Source organism: Sinohyriopsis cumingii, chromosome 1 (assembly GCF_028554795.1).
Source record: "Sinohyriopsis cumingii isolate HCF-2022 chromosome 1, ASM2855479v2, whole genome shotgun sequence".
In the NCBI taxonomy this organism is placed as follows: Eukaryota; Metazoa; Mollusca; class Bivalvia; order Unionida; family Unionidae; genus Sinohyriopsis; species Sinohyriopsis cumingii.
In genome coordinates, this window is record NC_142961.1 from 66263901 (window position 1) to 66283070 (window position 19170).

Consider the following 19170-nt stretch of genomic DNA (forward strand, 5'->3'; position numbering starts at 1 on the left):
CTAAAAGTTAAAAAATTAAGTTCATGAAATTTATGCTAAATATGACGCTAAAATACTTGCAGCGCATGCAGAAATAATTCCACAGACGGGTATTTTACAGCATAACAACAACCGCATTAGTGATGGTCGGCATATTTCACCGGGAATTGTAAATATAACATCGACGATAGCGGTTAATCTTATAAGTGATGTAATCGACGGTAGTTACCAGGCAAATTTAACGAAGTCAAATCAGGCCCAGCAAGGTTATATTCTGTATACTTTTACACCACAAGTCCCTCCAGGATATTTAATTGTACAAGAACTGATAAATCCAGTCTATCTGCACTGCCATAATGATTTGTTAATGTGGATAAATTCAAACTTGTTGACCAAGTTGGTCATTTACTTGATTTGCGGGGAGAAAATCTATAATTAAATCTATATGTTAAATCGTAACGATTTATCAAAATAAATTTACATGACTCACGACCACGATACCGCATTGGCCTTGATAAAATATTTTAAAAACAGCAGCGGGAGAGGGTGTCAATGTTTTCAGTTGGGCCTTATGCATTTTTTCCCTGGTTTTTATCGCATTTTTAAGGTTTTTTCAGTAATTTGAGGGCTCTACTAAAATTGTCTAACGCACCCCCCCCCCCCGCTAGATATGATCTCCGAAAGACAGGATACAAATCAGAGATTTCCCTCTCAATAGGATCAAAATTTTGATCCAAACAAGGCATGTCAGTTATTAGTGGATTAACCACAACCTTATCTCAAGCTATATCATTTTCTTGTAATAAATAAATACATTTAATAAGTAAAGAGGTCAGTATTCCAACAGGTCACAGGTCCTGAAACTAAGTCTGATACAAATAACTTTCACAAGAAGACTTCTCAGACTAAGGCAAGATGAGGACTTCTGATCAGTCTTATCAGATGTTTGATTTCTAAAAGTTGTGCCAGATTGAGATTTGGAAGTACCCATGAGATGAGATTTTTTTAGTATAAAAGCTGCTGAGAAGAAGACTTATTGATAAATGAAACTTTTGTAGTCAAGCAATCATCAGCTCTACAAGCAAGATTCCAGTTTTTGCTGATCTAGATTGGTCTTGACATCACTATGGATGTAGTCCTTGAATTTTTCAGTTAAAATGAGGTTATGCTAGCATTTATCAACTTTCTAGGCAAAGCATAACCTATCAAATAGTTGTTCTTTATCCCTTGCAAATTTGACACGGGTTTGTCCATTTTTTTCCCCACAATTCTTTAACCTTTGTTGAAGTGTCTTAATTACCAGCTCATAAACCTTCAAGATATATTCCTTAACCAGATCATAATCAACACTCTGTTGTACTGACAGTGAAGCGTTAACTTATGAGCTTAGCCAGTAAGTACATTTCACTATTTACCGTTTAAAATTTTCTGCAATTCAAAGTGAAGAAAGTTTTTATGCACTTCTTTTTCATAAAAGGGGTTACTAACCAAATATTTCTGGTAACATCAAAACCTGAAGTTGCCTGTTCCTTTTACTCTTTATGAATTTGTATTTCCCTCTCTTCTTTTTTTATCTCTCTTCTTCTTCATTTCCTCTATTTGAATTTGCATTTCTCTTCTCTTTCCTCTCCTCTCTATGTATGTATTTGTCTTTCTTTCACCTCTATCTGAATTTGCATTTTCATCATTTCCTTCATAAGTTGAAGCTTTCTAAATTCCCATCCCATCTGTTCTTTCAGACTTTTAATTTAATTCCCATTCCATCTATTCTTTTAGTCTTTAATTTAATTCCCATTCCATCTGTTCTTTCAGACTTTTAATTTAATTTCCATTCCATCTGTTCTTTTAGTCTTCAATTTAATTCCATTCCATCTGGGTTTTATTTAATCTTTAATTTCCAATCAAAACTCGAGAGAGATTTACCAAACAAACCCAAAATACTAATATCCAGATTTTCCTTTCCCACCAAATACTGAATCAAATTATTCTTTATTTTATTGGTTTGTCAAAGATGATTTTTTTGCTTCAGAAAGATCATAATTCAGGCAAGCTCAAGTAACTCATTCTTTTCCATAGACTCTAACCCTTCCTGGGTATGATCTGAAACAAAGTTATCTACATTAGATAACATTGTGAATGCTTGCTGGTTTCACTAAAGATTTCCCAAATGTGTGAAATTAAATTCTTTACTAGGAGCAACAAAAATTCAAAAACAAAGTCAACTGAAATTTTAAGGACAATTTGTAATAGCTCTGAAATGTTTTAAAGAAAGTCTGATCCCAGGTGAGCCTACAACATTCAAATGAGACTTACAGTATAACAAATTAAATCTCAAATAATCCAACATGTGCTATCAAAAGTCCAAAAATACAAAATGTTCCTAATGAATTCTAATTGTTTTTAATGCCCTGGTGTACCAAAATCATACAACCCAGTTTGTCTTTGAATGAGTTCACAATAATTCCAAAATAATGTGCTAATACAAAGTCAATGGGCACCAATTCCACTGAATAATTTAAATAAATAATTCCTCTTGAACTATATCTGAACACAACTGTAAACTCTGATAAAAAATTTGTTTAAAGAGACTGATCTAAGATAGAAATTCCTTCTTTATAAACATTTTCACTTGACTTAGATGTGAATCATCCACATGGAAAATTTGAATCAAACTGTAAACAAATCTGTTTCTAGAATGTTCTGAACTCAAACAGCTATGCCCACATGTTATTTACAATCTACAATCATGGATAAAAGTTATTCATGCAAAAATCCTGTTTACAAATTACCAGTATCTTAAAGCACAATCTATGATCACGGACAAATGTTAAGCACACAGTATAGATTTACATAACAATACACTAATACAAAGCATTATAATTAAATAATCTATTAGATTCATGTCTCCAATTATTAAGTTTTGATCCTTTCAAACAATGAGTCATTTTATTTTGCTATTCACTGTATCACTATGATCAAAAGATTCTGAAAATTTGATCACATCACTTAAATTTAACAAAACATACTTGTGTCTGTAAAACATGTACACCTCCACTAATGAAAGTTCTCAAAATATCTAAATGACAATGAAGTCTGATCGAATCTGGTACATATTTACACAAATCAATCGAACTTCACTTGCATATGTATATTAATGAGGGCATGTCGCATTTGTTGAGGCCATATGTACTTCTGTAAGTCTGTCTGTCTCAATAAGATTTTTTGAAACATTGGGCAATACCCATTCAACATATACAAAATAATCTTTGCTGAAATTTTTTATGTATGTGTAGATGACCTGATTTCAGTTTAAAAATGTTGGGAATTGGACATTAAAAAAATAAAACCAGGTTTGTATGATCAGCATAACCAGGCAAGGTTTGTAAGATTGGGGTAGAAGAAGGAAATTTTATTGTCATATTTCTATTTATATGTAGAAGGCCTGTACAAATTTTCTGACAATTCCATGAATAAGTTTATTTATTTAACATTTTTTAAACAGATGTTTGAAGTTTCTACTTTTGAATAAACTCCTTGTTAGAGAGCAAATATCACTTGAGGTCAACAAATGAATGTAAATATATAACTTTTTGCATTTTTCACACAGTAAGAAGATAAATGAATAAATCAGTGAAAGCATACTTATACTCTTCCTATATCATCAATCTTGAAGCATACAAGTTACCTGGAAAAGACAATCATTTGATTTTTTAAAATTTGAACAGCATTTGAACACCCCAAATTATGAACCTTCTTTCCACGCATGTAATATTAGTATGTTCACGTCAGTGTCATTGAAGATGCAGTTTTTATTTTCATCTTTTGTTGCTGTTATTTTTGTTGTTTTGTTAACATTATATTTGTAAACCAGTCCATTTAAAGACCACATTACCAAGGTAAAGATTTATGAAATAAAGAAAGAGTCAAGAGCTACTGTTTTGAGATGTCTGAATGTCCTGGTTGAAAGATATGCAATTATAAATATAGACTATATAGACTCAGGCTAAAACTTTCAAATCTGCTCAGTAAATATGTTAAGTAAAAGAAGTAAAAGATAATTATTTAGGAAACGGGACTAACAAAATTTTGTGCAATATCCAATCTGAACTAAATACTGTACACCTGTTGTGGATAAAACAGCCATGATTTTAAAGGTTTCAATTTAAATTTTTTTAATAAAACATATCTCTTTATTAGCTAAAATGTATTTTTGTATCATAGGACCACAGAGTCTGTGTGAAAGAATTCCTATTAGTGATTATGAAAGCATTTATTAATTCCATTTTCTGGAGGATACAACTTTTCATAAGAAGAAGATGATTGTTTACAGTAAGGCCGGTCTTGATTTCTTTTCATTTGTTTTGCTAAAGATAACTGCTTTTACAATAAAGAGTAGAAATGTTGACGTCGTCACATGTAAGCACACACAAATAATGTTTTATGTAATGAATAGAAGATACGGGAACACAATATAGTCTACTGGATTAGATTTACCTGCATCTTAATTTCTCTTGATTAACATCAATATATTCTATATCAGGTTAGTCCAACAAATGGACAGGGGGCCAGAATCTGGCCTGCCAAGTTTCATCTTGGAATGCTTTATCTTTCCAAAATATGCCCACTGGCCACATGAGTAAGAATAAAATTGCAATGTAGCCCCTCGCAGAAAAAGGTAGGAAACTTCTGTTCTATATCACTTCCTGACACTGGCATACATATATAAAGGGTAATTTCTCTGCCATGATTTTTGATGGAATTTCATTAAAACTGGCGATTCAAGGTCTCATTTTTCGGGTTAATCAACAAAGTAAAATACATGTATATCATTATCCATATAAATTTTTACATGCTATTATTTAATGGTCAACATGCAAAAATGTTTAACAATAGCCTTTAACATTAGCTTTTAACAATAGCCTTTAACAATAGCTTTGTTAGAGAAAGAGCCACTATACTGTTAATATTTGAATGTCATGAACTATCTCAAAATAATCCATCTCCCTGACTCTCAGTCTCCTCATAGATACTTAAGACAAAATCTTTGCATTTTTGTCTGCCTGGGTCTTACTGTTATGTGAAATTGTAATGGAAACTTCAAGTAATACATGTGTTAGTAAAACACCCTTAATCAGGAATGAATGTCCAATGTAAGAAAATCTTGGATGCATGTTTTTTGTGAAACGGTACCCTGATATGGGGTCATTAGGACCCATACTTGCCTCGGCATGCTCTTCGCCTGATATAAACCCTACTGACTTCATCAATCCCATATTGGATTAGTAAATGAAGATATAACTAAAGCAACCAGTCTTATATATCTGTCTTACAGGGAGATATAGTTACTGTCTGAAGATATGGAATGCAGGCTGAGGAATCTGTGATGTCACTAAGATGTTTTGGTAAACTGATAGTGATAAGCAGGTATACTCACTCGTATGTTATATTTTGTTAAGTTTTTTTCCATACAGCATTCACTTTTCATGAAGTAAAAATCAACCTAACATGTACAAACTTCATGTGATTCATGATAGAGGCCATCCACATAGATTCACCAAACTAACTTTTATGATTCATGATAGTGGCATCCACAAAGCCTCTCTCACCATGAAAAATCATTTGGTTTTTTGATTACTCTTCCTCCAATGTCATTACAGAAGTTCGTTCACTGAAACTTATCGTACCATATTACATTCCCAAAAAGTTTACACAAACGATCTTTATGAGGTAGTGGAACAATGTGAACATGGCAAGACAATGTGTAAATCAGTTATTGGAGGCAAGTCTATCTCATTACACCATCAACATTTCATTATGTCTGTCAGTACAATGTCCAAAATTTCATCATCTCATATCTACAAAAGAGTCATGAATGGTTCTTAGTTTTGTTCATAGACATGAGAGAAGAAGAAAATTATAAGTGTTTTCTTTCTGTTGCGCTTTTAATATTTTGGTTATGAGTGAAATATGCATCGTAACTCATCAGTTATATGTTATTGCTTTCTAACACTTCCATTTTGCTTTTTCTTTAATTGGGGTGTGAAGGTGGAGAAGAAAAAAAAAGATATTGTGTGTTGCAAGGTGAATTTTAGACATGCCCTTCAACATCTGGCACTCTACAGTTTCGCAGTTTGCATAGGGTTAGAATTTTAAAGAAAAAGAATTTACCCGTTTTCTTCACTGGTTATATAGCTATTTAAAAAAGACCTTGTATATCTTAGGTACTGTGTAACTTGGTAATTCATTCATTGCACTTTCAGAGGCTGGTATTGTCTACTCTGGCAAAATTAATTTTCCCTAACTGCTAAAGATAGTGTACTTGAGACTAATTCAGGATGATATTTTTTTAGCACAAGTGAACAGTCAGTGTACAGTTACCACAAGTACAATATCCAAAGAAATACCTGCCATAGTATTGCAAACATTCTCTCAGCTGTGCATGTTTCAAATGCAACCAATTTCACCTTACATACATCACTCTCAAAAGTACATAATAACTGTTGAGCAGCCCCACAGGGCTAAAACATCTTATGTCAACTGAGAAAATGTTAATCGAACAGTAGCACCTTATTAGTTGTAGATTTCAAAAAGTTAAACTTGAAAATAAATCTATACGGTCAGAGTCTTTACATCATGACAAGTTGGTCTCCTGAGAATGAAGAGCCTGCAATATGGCTGCCCTGATCACTGGCTTTGAGTCCAGTAGGCAGGAAGCATTCTCAATTGAAGAGTTCAAAATGGCCGCAACCAAGGCATTTGGCACAATCTGAAATAAATATATCATACCACATCATGAAAATGCTACAGCAGTAAAGCAAAGCATTAATTTTATTCTATGAATATTCACATCCTAGCAATCTAAATTGGCTGCCAAACTATGGCTTTTTCTGCACAATCTGCCCACATGTGTAAGCTTGTAATTCAGTATGTCATACTACATGTAGTTAAATATGATATAATGAAATAGGAAGAAAGAAAGAACAAAAATGAATATCTTACCCGATTTTGAGCTGATGCCACTTTAATGTGTTGGGCAATGGGAGCCTCTAGTTGATCAGGTGTTAGATGTTCTGTGTGGTAGATGGATCTGAGAAGGAACATTCTGGCATGCTCCTTTGATGTCTTCCCCAACCCCTGATTCATACAAATGAAAAGAACATAAACTGATGTTCATGATACTTTGTCATTATTTCTCCTTTGATGTCTTCCCCAACCCCTGTAGAGAAGTTCAAACCACATATTCTGATAACATTTTCAGGAAGAAACTCAAGCTCAAATACAAAATCAGATACGATTCTTGAAATAAACATACATACGTTAATTTTGTTATGTAGTGAAATGTGAAGATTCTGAAATGCCTACAAGTCTAATAGTATTATTCTCAAATTTACAGAATGCCACATTTTTTGGAATTTGGTTTGAGCTTGAGTTTCATACTCAACAGTTTATGGGCTTTTATAATTTTTTTGTATATCATTACTTTTCTGCAGTTTTAACTTGGCTTGACTAAGAACCTTTAGAGTGGGAACCTGATCGAATATATGAATTATTAGCCCACTGTGAGTTTTTCTCACTCTGTGTGACTGCTTGTGTGCGCAATACAGTAAATGTATACACGGTTAGGCAAGTAAGTATTTATGAATGAAAATGCATAAATTAAAATACACAATACCATATCACTGGATCCATCTGTAATCTACTTGTCTTTATAGTCATCTGTTTTGGCAGGCTAACTGGTTGATTGTAAGTCTGTCATCTACTTGTCTTTATAGTCATATGTTATGCAGGCTGACTGGTTAATCTATTATCTACCTGTCTAAACAGCCTTCTGTTTGGCAGGCTGACTGTCTGTTATGATGAGATCAATCTTTTTAAATTCCCTTTTTCTTTTAAAGATTTTTCTGCAGTCTCTGCAATATATTCTGATACCAAAATGTGTGATCTTGACATTATAAACTGAAGTGCTCTTTGTCCAATACAACAGCTTGGCAGTATTATATTTTGCATTACAGAAATTAACTTTATAGAACTAAGTTTCTGTAAATAAAAATAAAAAATCATTAGAGTTTGCTAGTCATTTCTTTATTATACCCCTCTTTAAATCATATTTCTCTATGTATCCAAAACCTGGCTACAGGACAATGGTTTATTCTGGAACTCGAATACTACAACTGTAAGTTGCGACAATACTAATCACATGGTCTTACAAGTAGCTATACTGGCTGCACTGGCATCACCAGCAACAAAGGGGTATATAAACCTCACACTGACACAACAAAGTGATCTGTTGAACAAACGAATCAACCCATATTATTCTCTCTGATGAGCTGCATGAGTAGTGAAACCATCAGGGACAGGTGGTGACTAGGACACCCCAGCAGACAGGAGTGTTCGCTTCCACATCCAAACAGTCATTATCTTCCCTAAGTTTATATTTTATCAGAAGTGAAGGCAACCCTCTGTGGGAATTTAATCAACAAGATCCCAAAACCAATGAGTCTATACAAGAGTGCATCAGTAATCTTGTCCAGCTCGACCTCAACACATACAACTGTCAGAAATGAGACTTTGAACAAAAGAAAAAACTGGAAGAACCAGTTACAGAACAACCAGAAGATAAGCATTTGCTACTACCATCCCAATCAATTTTTAAGAAAGATGGAGAAACTTCTTTCCATATGTGAAATTAAAAAAGATGTCTGACTACCTCCAAGAGTGTGTCCTTAAAAGGAAAATTGCTCAAGGATTAGAAATTAATCTATGCCTGAGATTCGCTATTTCTCCCAATCTCATCAGTGCTTGGAACACCATCCTCCGAGATGCCTAAAAACTAAGAGGACAACGTACTATAAGCAATGTCATCTATTTACTCACCAGCACAAAATATATGTAGGTTAGACTAAAAGGGAATACCAAGTGAAAATAAATCGCACTTGAGGGATATCTGTAATCCTAAAGATTATCAGGTGTATAAGCATTTTAATTGATAGAAATTTTTTAATCTGATCCAGAGCTTCAGTAGAACTATAATTTTTAAAAAAGATGGAGAACTTTATTCGATATACCAATTATGTACTCTACAGCCGGTAGGGATTAACATCTTGGTCTAAATGGGAGTACAGGCATATTTAAATCTGTCTGTTATATATATTATCTATCTAGTCACCTGTTTGGCAGGCTGACTGGTTGACTGTTAAGTCTGTCTAACAGTTTTCTGTCCATCCAACTGTTTATTTCTCAAGAGAAAAAGGGAGACAATAATAGGAACAAGAGAAGGAAAAGCCTACCTCAATAATTCCAACAGCCCTGTGGAAAAGTTTGTTGTTACTGAAAAAATGACATACACAGATATTAGAATTTATCTCTTCTAAATTAGGTGTTTAATTTCTTAAGATAGTCTTAGTTACTTTATTTATATATCTATTTTATGCAATTGAAAAAAAATTGTCATTTAGTCCAGAAAAATGGGATCTTTAAAAAAACAATAGTAAAAATACACCGATAAAATACATCGAAATGTTTAATTTACTATATCATGGGGCTGCAAAGATATGCCTTGATGTATTGAGCTACACTGCTAACTTTGCATTGAACAGAAAAAAAAGATGAAAAATTTAATAAATGGGAGACCATCTGAACAACAGTGTAAATTTTGCTCTACTCCTTATTCCATTCCTTTTGGCCTTCTGACCTGACTTTTAGATCCACCATGATATTCTGGAAGACTTTCCCTTTCAGTACATGGGCACCAGTGGTCACTGCATTTAGCACCCACTTTGTAGCTATTTCGTGGTGAAGCTGCCGCCATGGCTCCATAGTAGCATTGCCGATAGGAAGGCGGAGTGATATGACAAAGTCAAATTCACTCAGTTGCTCATCTGGAAGCTGATTTGCATGTGGTGATGCAAATACAAACATAGATCATTAAACAAACATATTGTCATAATGAATGATCAAAGCATCATATGGTATGTGGAGACACAAGAAACACAACAACAAACACATATACTGTGAAGTTTTATTTTTGAGATGTGTGTAATATATTTTTACTAAATAAATACCACAGATTGTGGTAGGGGTGGTTATGATTAAAAAACAGCTACTTTATCTATAAAATCAATTCAACCTACCGGAACTTGAAAAAATAAAAAAGAAACTAAGAACTATTGAGTTTTGATTGTAATTTATAGAAAATAATTTTGTATAGCAGTAATAGTTCTGCAGATTATAAGATCATTAAAAAAGCTCCGTATATTGATGGCAGTGATGCAATACAAAACCATCAAACACACTCGACACAGTTCCAGTGGAGGAAGATATAGTCTGTTGTTGATTCTGTGAGACAAAATTGAACAATGCATAGACAAAGAGATCACTACAACATTGTGTACAGCTATAATCATTCAAGATCCTAAAGTCTTGCATGTCAATAGAACCATTGAATATGCACCTCCACACAAGACCCCAATTAAAGAAAAACAGTGAAATGGAAGTATTAGAAATCATTTTTTTTTGTCTCATCATGTATCAATTTACCTCAGTGAATGTAAGCATCACCCTTTTACATCGAGACTCCTTCAAGCCTGCTGAAGACGGTAATGATTTAGCTTAAAATATAATGGAAAATGCAATCCATAAATCATAAATGGTACAACTGTGCTATAGTTATCAGTAAATGACAATGGGTCCTAGCTGCTGAATGTAATGAACCTAATCCATCGGACTGACAGGATATAAACTATAAGCTTTCACAATTTAATTCAATTTTAGAAAGCATGCATGTATTATTTAAAATAATTCTGTAACTTTGGAAACTCGTGTTCCATTTTAAGTCTGTAAAATATCTTGGTCCGGTGATGAGGAATTTTCATAACAGCCATTAACACCTCACATTCCATTGAGATTTGTGCACATCAGCAAAGTTCTAAGTTCCTAACTTTATATATATACTTGTTTGACTTCAGCTGTACAATAATAATTTGAAAACGTATATGATTCACTCTAGATGGTTCAGAAGTTGGTGCAGTTTGGTCATAGAGGAGGAGAACACAATGAAAACCACTGACTGTCGATGATTGGTGTGTCAGACTGGAATTATACACAAGGCTCTTCAGCATGATGAACAAACTTTATAAAATACATCATGATGATGTGGAACAAATAGGACTGACGGATGTGCAAAAGACAAGAAACTGAGCACTTACCATCAAATTAATCGACAATAATAAAAAATAAATGGTTTATACACCAAAATGGTACAAAGGTTAAAAAATAATTAATTACAGCCTGATTTTAAAAACTTTTCTGAGGTTATTTGAAATGTGTATAATTTAAAATAACTTCTATTTATAATTTGCCAGAAGTGGTGATAAAGATAATAGTCATACCAGTGTTAAGGCAGATTACTAAATCTTGATCTGTCAGGGAAGGTAGAATATCCTTCTCAAAGTCGCCGACAGAAATTCTGAAATACTTTCCCTATATAAAGAAAAAAGGGGATGTTACATTGTAATTGAAGATGAAAACACTGAGACAAGTGCTTTATCTACACATGTCTTGCCATAAAAGGTCAAATTTGCGCTAAAACTGTATGGATAAAAGTCCATCCTGGTTGACACTATGGTTGATGGATGAGTGAAGCCTGAACACTATAAAATGGAAGCAATTCTTCTATTTCCTGGCTTACCTCATTCCTTTTTCTTTATTCACTTATTTCTCAATCAGGAAATGTACATTAACTAATGGTGTAAGATGACAGATAGAGCTTGGAATTTTACAAAGTTTTGTGGTATTGATTTGGTAACAATACCTGTAGACAATGTGAAGATAGTTCTCAAGAAATAAATATGAGGCAGTATCTAATTAATGACTTTATACAGGAACAAGAATGAAATTGTGGGTGGGGTGGGGGGGTGGATATTGTAAACAATTTCAGACTTGCATCTACATACATTGCTTGAGAGGTCACCTTCCTTATTTCTCAAGAAGCTGTATCCACCAGCAACAAAACCTCGGACATCATCCAAAGCTTGAAAAATAAAAATGAGAAGCTGATGAAACCCATTGTACATGTATTATTTGTGTCGATACTCGAGTTATTTTACTTACCTTTAAGTTGATGATTTAAATAGAGTCAATATCATTTCTCAATAGCAGCTGCATCCTATGAAAAATTAAAGTTCTGTTTTTTAAGCAGTACAAAAAGACGTATAGATTAGGCAAGGTTATTTTTAACATAATTTAAACGTTGATAAAATGTTGTTTGAACTTGGAAAAGATACCAGTTTTTGAGCTATTTATATCCCCTTCTCCATTTTTAACTTTTAAAGATAATGGTGGTTATATTTTTTATTATGTGCATTCGATGTTGATAAAAATATTTCTCAGACTGAATGATTAGCCAGTTCATAGGCATTTTCTTCATGCTAAGTCATGCTCTTGGACACGCTACATTTATGAAGTCATGCTCACAGACTTGCTACATTTATGGGAAGGGGAATAATTTATGGAAGATAACTACCTTATTGTGATCCATGCAAGATCCTTTCTAAGGAGATGCGTGCAACCCTGTGCTGGAGAATTCCATATCAAACTCTACACCTGATAGAGTGAGTTATATTGCAGTAAATTGGTTTTCACTACAGCTGCTGTTTTTTGTGAACCATGATAAGACTTCAGACAATTCTTTACCAATTATCTAGAAACAGTATAATATCAGTAAGAACATATAATGTTTGAATTTTTGTTTTGTGGATCTGTCTAACATCCAGTTGTGTCATGTCTTTACTACCATTGCACAATAAAACTAACCAAGCATATAGCCAAACCACCCAAGTGCCACTAACAACTGGATCGATAAAGACTAGTTGTTGAAAGCAGTTCAGAATGAAGAAATGTGCTTTATGGGTTTAACACAATTTTTCAGCACAAGATAGGCTATACACTGAGGTCAGTATATTTGTGAAGAAAGAACCCAGAAAGAACCACCGACTCACAGGAAGCTACTGGCAAGATTTCACACATTCCTACATTGGCTGAGCCTGACTAAAACCCACACGGACACATGGGATGTTAGTAATTTGTAAAGGCTAGCACCTTAGACCACTCAGCCACCCAATGAAGAAATAATACTTGAGATATGGTGTAATCAGAATTGCTGTTGAATAGCAAGCTTTCATCAACAAGATTGAAAAGCCTGGGATCTGCCTCTAAGATTCATGATGATATGGATACATGTGGTGATGAAAATGGCAGTAATGCAGGTTTAATCAGGAAACTGGATAAGAAATCAGCAATATTCATGGAAGAATAGAGGATACTGAGTGAAGCACATCAAGAAAGATGTGACTATGTGATTTTGCTTGGATTATAAAGTAATGAAAGCGATTACCGTGAACGGTGCATATCTCCTTTGCCCTATTAATAATAGCTTAGAGCCATGAGTTGGTTTTTGACATTAGGCCTGATGTTGGAGTACTAGCCACTGGAAATTGACGAAGGAGGTTGACCAAACACTGTGTTTACAACAAGATGAAGCTTATACTGATTCTCAAATTATAATGACTGACTGAAGCCACTAAGGATGGACTGCATCATAAAATTTTCATGATTTATTTCAATGGCGTAGTGGTGTTTGGGGACACATTCCAGCATCTGAAACAAAAAGCAAGTACAGGTGTCTGCTTGTCTGATAAGACCGGATTGAAGCTGACTTGGTTATAATATTTCTGCTGAGGGAGTTACCAGAGATCCTGATAAAATGATGCAGTAAAGTAGTGGCCTGTAATGATATCATTGACTGCATGAAGATGTTTCACTGAGTTTTGTAGTTATTACTACTGGTTTGTTATGCTGAGACAGCAACTCCTGCACATCTGCTTACAAAAAAATGTTTTCCTCTGGAATCATCAAGGAGCATTCGACGCTTTAGGTAAAGAGCTTGTCCCAGCTGGTTTTACCTGATTTTAATTATTCTTTCATTCATATGGATGCGAGTGGCAAAGCCATAGGTGTGGTCCTTTCTCAGGAGACAGCTGGAAAAGAAAGAACGATGGCAAATGCCAGTCTATCCTTATATAAGGCTTAATGGCAACGAAGAGTCAGTTTTTGTTTTGGATTTGAAGAGATATCTGCATAGCAGAACATTTATGGTCTCCATTGACCATAGTAGCTTTTTGTGACTTCTGAACTTCAACAGTTGGTTTTAAAGTTACGACTTTTCACAACTGAATATCATTATAGGCATTGGCATGTCAGTCAGTAAGTTAAACATTGCCTTGCAACAGGTCAAAATATTGTCACCCATGCCTGATGAAGTTCTGCCATACAGTTGGATGGTGGCATTGATTTTGGGGAGTACTAAGGCAGGAGGATACGTGGTCAAAAATGATTATTTGAATTCAGAGAGGTCATTGGGAGGATGTAACCAAAGATGCTGCAGAGGAATTCTTGGATGATTCCATCTCTGTGCAGAGGGCTAAGTTGAAGAAGTGCAGAAGGACCCACTGTTGGTATGACTGGCCAAAAACTGATGTTGTTTTGGTCTGAATAAAAAATTTACCTTACTCTCTAGTTTGCTTCATTTTCTCTTGTTGGACCTGTCAAAATTAAAAAGAAAAATACAAAATAAGTTTCACTTTGTTACCATTGTTTTGAACCATATGCACTTGTGTTCAATATGGTTATACTTTTTTTTCTCCTGGCAGGTCTAGAGAGTGGCAGGTTGAAAACTTTGATTTGTGGATTATTAGCGTTTTTGGGCACTAGTTTTGAGTAGTGATTGATGGTAGTGATGAGTTAGCTGTCTGGTCTCTTTATTGGTAGAGACACTATTTCAGTTTTCTGTAATCATGCATGGAAATCACAAAACAGCTTGATGGTTTAGCTTAGTGGAGTCATTAACTGTGATTGAAAACCACCTGCAGGATATCTGAGGTCATGGATGAATGTATTTGGTGGCATGGATAATACAAATGTGAGAGATTGTTTCTTTGATTGTGGTGGTTATGTGTTGAATAAATATTTATCAAGCCGAACGATTTGTCAATTAATATGCATTTGTTATGATACTATGCCATGCTCAATGACTGTTCGTGGTAATAATTCAAGGGAGATAATTGTCTGCCAACTGTGATATTTCAAGAACTTTTTAGAGAGTTGTATAGAGCCTATTTTGAATTATCCATTGTCAAAATCCATACTTGATCAAGTGAGTTATTTTGCAGTAAGTTAGTTTATGGACAAGCATTTGGATTTTTGTTATAAAACTTTAGATAGTTTTCTTTTATAAGACATCTAGAAGTAGAGTAAACGTTTAATGTTTGAGACTTACCTTTTGGTGGACCTGTCTAGTGTCCAGATTAATGTTGGGGTTGTGAGCAGTGAACAAAGCAAGCTCTGCAGATGAACAGATAGCCAAGATGGTGTGTTCATGAGCCAATCCTCAGTGGCTCCACATACTGCAAATGCTAACTTAAAAAGTAAAGCAATACTTCCCAGTGCAGAGGTATGGATCATCCTCCACTGCAAGTTCTTCTGTACAGTCTCCATTTGGCATCCACCTGCTATGCAGAGTGGAAGATTATCACTTCTTTGTGAAGTCAAACTGCGTTCTCTTCAAATCATTACTTCGTAACTAGAGTTAGGGAGATAGGCACTTTCCTGGTATGCACTTAGAGCACGGTTATGATCATGATACAGACTGGGGGTAGCATGGGCGTGGCTACTGTTTTAATAAATCATGTTATCTGGCTTACATTTGATTGGGAATATTGTGTCTGTAACATTATCTCATGGTCAATTAGAGGGGGCCCTGAGTGGCCGAGTGGTCTAAAGCGCTCACTGTTCCAATCACTGCCATCTCACCTGTCTGCGTGGGCTCGAGTCCAAGGCTCGGCTAGCGTGGGTATGTGGGAAAGCCTGCCAGTAGCTTCTCATGGGTTGGTGGTTCTTCCCTGGGTTTTTCAGGGTTCTTCCTCCACCAGTTATACTGGCCGCCATGTATAGCCTATCTTGTGCCGAAAAATGGCATTAAACCCTAGAACAACAACAACAACATGGTCAATTAGACATCAAACATGAGCAGTTACTTTTGGCTTGAGCAGTGTCAAGATAGAAGTATCAGTGTGACTCGTTAGAAGCCATAATCAAGTCTGAAAGCCGATGCAAAAAAATTCCATATGGAGTCTTAACCATCAAGACAAAAAGCCACAAGAAACTGTCAATCTTAGTTTGCAGGAAGATATGGTTTCTCATATACATTATTGTGCTTGGGTCTCAAGAAATAGTGGCCTCTTGTTTTGATTAAAAAAAGTTTGCCATCATCACAAGGCAGTCTGCAAAGTGTTAGATTGTATTATGATACAATAACATCCTTAAATGAAAGCGGCTGCAATGTATGAACACTGAATTCATTAGCAAAGACACATGGCATAAATGACATCATTTGTTTGCTCAGTCTTGGTATGTAACAATAAATACCAATGAAAATATTGTTATGTGCCAGTGTGTCTCTTTACTGAGCAAATTTAACACTTGTGTGAGCTCTGATTGAAATCCCTTGCTTTCCCTTATATTCAAGGACTTCTCAACAACAACTGTTGTCAACTGTAAGTTCTAATAATGCACCAAGACTATCAATAACTTTCAAGACTATCAATAACTTTCCTTTAATCAATCAATGACAACAAAATATCCCAACTTCACATTTGCAGAACAACTGGACAACTGCATGGTAACCTCACAACTGCATGGTTTCTTCTTGCTAGGTTTCTTTAACTTAGCACCAGAGTCTCACACCACTAAAATATAAATACAAATCAAACATGAAGACAGGGAACTATTTTCTTACTCTATCCCTGGGTCAGTCGAACCACAATTTGGAACCTGACTTCACCTCTATCATTCCATCATGATATCTTCATAGCAACAATAAAAGGCATCTCCAGATAATGGAACAACCCATTATCAATTATTCCATTGTACAAAATATCAGTCCCTATCACAAATATTTTACATGGAGATACACAAACAATCAACAACTTTAGATTTAAACAGGAACTGCTTGGCTCCATACCCTCTTATCCAGCTCTGACCTGAACTCAGCTACGAAAATAAACTATGCCATCATGAGATCTTATAAGTACTGCACTCTGTGATGTTTGTCTTTATAAACTGGCTAATCACTTGGGCAGAGAAATATATTTCTCCAACACCGACTTCCCATAATCACAGAAATCTAATAAAGCTATAAATGTAAATACAAATGGCTCATACCCTAGATTTGTTACATTATATACAACTATGGGACACACCATGTAAATCAAACAATATAAACCCATTTATTACATTATATACAACTAAGGGACACACCATATAAATCAAACAATATAAACCCATTTATTACATTATATACAACTATGGGACACACCATGTAAATCAAACAATATAAACTCATTTATTACATTATATACAACTATGGGATGCACCATGTAAATCAAACAATATAAACCCATTTATTATATTATATACAACTATGGGACACACCATGTAAATCAAACAATATAAACCCATTTATTATATTATAGACAACTATGGGACACACCATGTAAATCAAACAATATAAACCCATTTATTATATTATATACAACTATGGGACACACCATGTAAATCAAACAATATAAACCCATTTATTACATTATATACAACTATGGGACACACCATGTAAATCAAATATAAACTCATTTATTACATTATATACAACTATGGGACACGCCATGTAAATCAAACAATATAAACCCATTTATTACATTATATACAACTATGGGACACACCATGTAAATCAAATATAAACTCATTTATTACATTATATACAACTATGGGACACGCCATGTAAATCAAACAATATAAACCCATTTATTACATTATATACAACTATGGGACACACCATGTAAATCAAACAATATAAACCCATTTATTACATTATATACAACTATGGGACACACCATGTAAATCAAACAATATAAACCCATTTATTACATTATATACAACTATGGGACACACCATGTGAATCAAACAATATAAACCCATTTATTATATGAAAATATGTGACTACCTGAAGCTTAATTTTTTGAGGTTTTTTTAATTTTCTACTTGTCTAAACAAACCTTATTGGAGAAAACCTGAGAAAAATATTTTTTCTAAGTATTTACAGGAAACTTCATTTTTTTCTACTGTAGAATGGATCTTATCTAATTCTAACTAAATTTTCAATCACTGTTCAATCATTAACTTACTGGCACCATATGTTGGAGGACACTCTGAAGCATCTGTCATTCCCATCAATCCCAGAGTGTCACATCCGATGTAGTATATTGAGCCGCCATTTTGAAGACTAGGAAAAACATGAAAACCATATCTTCAGTATGATCAGTAACTATATAATAAGTATTAGAACTAATTATTCAGATGCATTAAATATGAGTAACAATGTAAGTAATTATTCAGATGGATTAGATATCAGTAGCTATTTAAGTAATTATTCAGATGCATTTGATATCAGTAACTATTTAAGTAATTATTCAGATGCATTCGATATCAGTAACTATATCAGTAATTATTCAGATGGATTAGATATCAGTAACTATTTAAGTAATTATTCAGATGCATTTGATATCAGTAACTATATAAGTAATTATTCAGATGGATTAGACATCAGTAACTATATCAGTAATTATTCAGATGGATTAGATATCAGTAACTATTTAAGTAATTATTCAGATGCATTCGATATCAGTAAATATATCAGCAATTATTCAGATGCATTAGACATCAGTAACTATATAAGTAATTATTTAGATGGCTTAGATATCATTAACTATTTAAGTAATTATTCAGATGCATTAGATATCAGATGCATTTGATACCAGTAACTATATATGTAGTTATTCAGATGCATTTGATACCAGTAACTATATATGTAATTATTCAGATGCATTTGATATCAATAACTATATCAATAATTATTTAGATGCATTTGATATCAGTAACTATATCAGTAATTATTCAGATGGATTAAATATCAGTAACTATTCAGATGCATTAGATATCAGTAACTATATCAGTAATTATTCAGATGCATTAGATATCAGTAACTATATCAGTAATTGTTCAGATGCATTAGATATCAGTAAC

General features: G+C 34.0%; 1 protein-coding gene across 3 annotated transcripts in view; it reads right to left on the reverse strand.

Moving 5' to 3' along the window:
• Window positions 1–2207: 2207 nt before the first annotated feature.
• The window catches only part of LOC149807037 (glucokinase regulatory protein-like), a 64847-nt gene continuing 47884 nt past the window's right edge, over window positions 2208–19170 (reverse strand). For all 3 annotated transcript variants that reach the window (XM_089960963.1, XM_089960954.1, XM_089960971.1), the window contains exons 13-20: window positions 18273–18370; window positions 11931–12007; window positions 11367–11457; window positions 10516–10586; window positions 9671–9864; window positions 9267–9306; window positions 6979–7113; window positions 2208–6745 (exon numbers count right to left, since the gene is read on the reverse strand). In XM_089960963.1, coding sequence (XP_089817089.1) covers window positions 6611–6745; window positions 6979–7113; window positions 9267–9306; window positions 9671–9864; window positions 10516–10586; window positions 11367–11457; window positions 11931–12007; window positions 18273–18370 — 841 coding nt within the window. In that variant the 3' untranslated portion in view covers window positions 2208–6610. The remainder of the gene's footprint in view (window positions 6746–6978; window positions 7114–9266; window positions 9307–9670; window positions 9865–10515; window positions 10587–11366; window positions 11458–11930; window positions 12008–18272; window positions 18371–19170) is intronic.